Source organism: Microtus ochrogaster, unplaced genomic scaffold (genome assembly GCF_000317375.1).
Source record: "Microtus ochrogaster isolate Prairie Vole_2 unplaced genomic scaffold, MicOch1.0 UNK6, whole genome shotgun sequence".
Lineage (NCBI taxonomy): Eukaryota > Metazoa > Chordata > Mammalia > Rodentia > Cricetidae > Microtus > Microtus ochrogaster.
In genome coordinates, this window is record NW_004949104.1 from 14,180,987 (window position 1) to 14,185,798 (window position 4,812).

General features: G+C 55.0%; 1 protein-coding gene across 1 annotated transcript in view; it reads left to right on the forward strand.

The window, feature by feature from the left end:
* LOC106144325 (adenylate cyclase type 1-like) overlaps positions 1–4,812 on the forward strand; it is an 83,486-nt gene that overhangs the window by 65,223 nt on the left and 13,451 nt on the right. The window contains exon 4 of the mRNA XM_013353356.1: positions 3–587. Within this exon, the coding sequence (XP_013208810.1) occupies positions 3–587 (585 nt within the window). The remainder of the gene's footprint in view (positions 1–2; positions 588–4,812) is intronic.

Here is a 4,812-nt window from a genome sequence, read left to right on the forward strand (position 1 = left end):
CCGGGGGCGCAGAGCGGGCGGCTGGGCCGGGCGGCCGGCGCGGGCTCCGGGCGTGTGGCGAGGAGTTTGCGTGCCCCGAGCTGGAGGCGCTATTCCGCGGCTACACGCTGCGGCTGGAGCAGGCGGCCACGCTGAAGGCGCTGGCGGTGCTTAGCCTGCTGGCGGGCTCCCTGGCGCTGGCTGAACTGCTGGGCGCGCCGGGTCCCACGCCTGGCCTCGCCAAGGGGTCTCACCCCGTGCACTGCATCCTCTTTCTGGCGCTGTTCGTGGTCACCAATGTCCGATCCCTGCAGGTGTCCCAGCTGCAGCAGGTCGGTCAGCTGGCGCTGTTCTTCAGCCTCACCTTCGCGCTACTCTGCTGCCCCTTCGCGCTGGGTGGCCCGGCGAGGGGTTCTGCGGGAGGCGCAGTGGGAGCCGCGGTTGCTGAGCATGGGGTTTGGCAACTCCTTTTGGTCACCTTCGTATCCTATGCCTTGCTGCCCGTGCGCAGCCTACTGGTCATCGGCTTCGGGCTTGTGGTGGCTGCCTCTCACTTACTGATCACAGCCGCCTTGGTCCCTGCCAAGCGCCCACGTCTCTGGAGGACGGTAAGTGCCATCACGCGCCCTCCATTGGGTTGGAGACACACCTGCCAGCGGGACTGGTGGTGCCAGGAGTTTAACATTCTTCTTTCTATGGGGAGGGTGGGGAAACTGAGGTTCTGAAGAGAGGTGTGAGTGTTCAAGGTCACTCAGCAAGCAGGGAATGCAGTCAGGGTTAGCACTTGGGGTTTCTTCCGAGGTAAGAGTCCACAGTGTCTTTAGGGTGGAGACGCGAGACCGTGTGTGTGTGTGTGTGTGTGTGTGTGTGTGTGTGTGTGTGTGTGTGTGTGTGTAACGCCCAAGGTCAGGCAGTATTTGTGTGCCCAAGCGGGAGCCTAAGCTTGACCCATTGCTTTGGGTTGCACCCATCTCCGTTGAGGGATGAAAAGTGGGAGGATGCGTGGATGCGCGGTCTTGAGGCAAGGCTGGCGGAGCGCTCAGTCCCTGGGCTCCTCTCCAGTTCACCTAGAGCGGCAGCGTCTGGGGCTTGCTTCTCAATTCCGCGGACCCGTGGGAGCAGTCAGTAGGAGGGAATGGACTTTGAACCCCTCCTATATCTCTAACCATCCTAACTCCTGCTCCAAAGGAGAGGAGTTTGCCAAGGTCACTCACAATCTGATCTTCACCATTTCTGCTCCTAGAAGCCTTTACCCTTGTTCCACAGAGCCTGGAACTTTGTCTCTTTCAACTTGGACGGGTGAGGTGGCTGCTGGGACAAGGGCATAGGTTTCCTCTTGAGGCTCCTCCTGGACTCCGGACGTCCTTGTTCTCCCAGACCACTGTACCCAGACACATGGGGGTGGTGATGGTGGACCGGGAGACAGTTCCCAGGAGTTTGGTACCTTCCCCTGCACTGGTCCTGCCTAGGATTGGCAGCTGAGGGTGTGTTGTGTTTCTAGGTCTAGCTACAGAACAGCAGGAGGGAGATGAGAGGCAGATAGGTGGGGGAGCCCATATAAGGAAAGAAGGTAGCCTTGGGAGCACATGGGAAGTTGTGGGGGGCTGGGCTGCGCCAGGATCCAAATTGAGAGAGGATAGCTGGTGTGTGTGTGTGTGTGTGTGGGGGGGGGGTGTTAGTCAGGTGTACCTGGCGACTATAGGATGCACACCCTATCCTGATGTCAGGGAGCAGTACATGGTCCCAGAGGCCATGATGGCAGGTCTCATGCTCAGCATACATTGTAGTAGGGCTAGTGAGAGACATGGGCTCAGGTCCTTTTCAAACTGGTAATTTTCTCCCCTACCCAGCCTGTAGGCATTCCTTTTAGAGCAAAGATGTAAAAGGCGAGAGGGAGGAGTCTGCGAAGGTGCCAGTGCCCCTCCCTCTGGGATAGAGGAGCCCTTGTTACTCCAGTGCGGGAAGGAAGCTCACGTGAAAACAAGGATTCTTAGGTAGCTGGTACCCAGGTTTCCCAATGACTGATCTCCAATTTGATATAAATCCCCCACCCCTCACTGAACTCAGCCATGCCCCTGCCCACAGAGGAAGATGCTGCTTCCACAGAGGCAGTGTGAAAGAAAAATGTCCATAAGGAAAGCATGTGTTGAAAATCTCCTGCCATTTCGAAAACATTTTATCCTCTATAATATTTGTATTCATGTCTCACATTGACGCCTAAATGGGGATCAAGGTAGGGAAACCTGTAATGAAGGGAAGCCCATAGGTAGTCCTCAAGGGTTTCAAACGTCTGCCCCTTACAGAATACCAAGCACCCTGCAGCCTGTCAGTGAACTCTGCCCCTTAGTGTTTGAGATGCCCGGAGAAGGTGGTGCTTGCTTTAGGAAGTGCTGGTGTACTTCACCGCCTTTCTGCCACCTCCCTTCAGCCCGTTACCTCTGCTGTGCAGCCTTCTGCTGATGGCGCTGCCTCCTCGCCTCCTAATTCTAGGCGGGCAGTAATGGGGAAGAAGGCTTGGAGCAGCTATGCAGAAGAATCGAGAATGAGTCATGGTGGAAACCCTGCAGGGTGGCCCTTGCTGCACACACAGGGGATGCTGCTTTTGGGGTGTTAGTTCTGCACGGGAGTCCTTTGGAACTGAGTCCTAGGAAAGCTCCAGAGTCAGGTGTGCACCCCCACTTCAGACCTTCCGGTCAAGGGTAGAGACTCCGAGCAGACCTGCATTTTGCAGAGAGGTTTGGGCTCCAGATCATGTCCTGTGCAGGGAAGAAGGTCCCTTCCAGAACCGCTGCCCATCTTCAGGGAGGTTCCGAGAGCCGTGGGGAAGTAAGACAGAAGAGCAGGAGGCCACTGTCTTGGCGTGCTACTGAGGGGAGGAGGTTCTTGGGAAAAGTGGGCCTGGGCTGGTCTAGCCAGTGGCTCAAGGCCTCCATCCACAGTGGAGGATGCCACTCCTGCCATCCCTGAGCCTGGGGTAGTTGACACAGACAGACTTGTGCCCACTGGCTCTGAGCTTTACCTAGTGTTCTTCATAGACCCTGTGCACTTGCTTTTGCCCCAGATGAGTCTGTATTACTGTTACTATCTCTTTTCTCTTTGAAGTAGCCCAGGTCTACTGAACTTGTGTACACTGTGTGTTTTCAGCTAGGCTGCCTATCAGGGTAGAGGAAATGGACTTCTGTTTCTGTCGGATGCCTGTGATGGAGATCAGGGTTGTTAAGGAATATGTTTGCTCTTGTTTCTGTCTGTCACCTAAGCTGTGGGCAGCGCCCTCTGGGGTTCCGATGGCTTCTGATGTATTCTCTTTCCTTTAACATCCTTGCCGACTCTGGGGTAAGGGCTGAGTTCCTTGGGTGCACGGGTAACTGTGTGCACAGAGCAGGGTGGCTCAGGTGCTGACTCATATGGGTGCAGGTGGGCTTGTGAGTGAGGGGTCTCCAAGCATTTCAGGGGTGCTTGCAAAATCCTGTGAGCTGGGGTGCGGGAGGATCTCTGTGCCTCGGTTTCCCTCACTGTCAATGGGAGCAGTGTCATAGGACAGCTGTGTTTTCTGGGTACCATGTGTGGACCGTGTCTGGAAGGCGTTCCCTGTCCTGTCAACCTTCTGAAATCAGTGACGTGGATGCTGCCATCTTAGTCAGGTGCTTGAAGTCACTGATCTGCTAGTTTCTCTCTGGCTGTGCGAGCCGCACTTTGGACCAAGGTGCTTTCAATGTGTTGAGATCGCCCATGGAAAGGGACTCCTAGGATGTGATGACAGGACACTCTGCTTGTCCTCTTCTACTGCAATGGCCCGAGCTGAGTGTGGCCAGAAGGGCCCTGTGGCTGTGGTGGGGTGGTGTCCCTGCGACCAGGGGCCTTGTGCCTTCCCCTTGCTTGGCAGGCCCTATGGAGCCTAGGAGGTTGCAGGAGTGGGACCCAAGCCTCAGAATAGACAGGACTAGCAGAAGGGTGGGGCAGGGAGACTGCTCTCATAGCTGTGGGCTTTTGTCTTCATCTCAGGATGAATGAAGCAAGGAAAGAACCTCTGCTCTGTAGGACACTGTTTTACTGTGTCTGGGGACATGAGTCATACCTGCCCCTCCTCTGTTCACCCTCACGTGCAAGCACACATGCCCGCTCAGAAGCACACTCACTCACTCCCATGCAGGCACCTACACAAATGCTTCACGTGCATCCTGCCATATTCTCCCACTTGCTCACTTGTGTTTGCATGTAGACATACCCATGCTCCTACATGCCCTCCCGCACACCCACACAAATACACCTCCACGCATACTCAAGCTCACCGTCGCCTTTGCATCCGTGCAGGTGCACATGGAAACACAAACACAAATCAGTGCACACTCTCACACTCAAGACCCTTGATGGACGTTCACATTCGCCCGTATATACTCTTAGACCCATTTTCATGCTTGTGCCACACACTAGTACCTGCACTTAGAACTTCATGTCTTCTTGTGCACACACAAAGCATACACACATTTAGGAATGGATAGACTTTTACATATACGTGTGACACTCGTTTGTGCAAGCTCATGGACACTCAGGCCACAGGGATGTTCCAGTGTATTTTCTTTGGGGTACATGCATCAGTAGGGGGGAGATGTAGTCTCAAGGACAGTAGCCTGGATAGAGTCCCAGCAGTACCTGGACAGTGTCCTGCACCCCTGCTTCCATGACCTTGGGTCACTTCATGGGTCACTTCATGATCTTGACTGTAGAATGAGGAGTCCAAGTTCAGACCTTGTCTGGATCAGTGAGATTATGTGTGCCTGAGTGGGGCCACCGTGCCATAAGGACAGTGACTAGGTCCAGGATTTTCGAGCACTC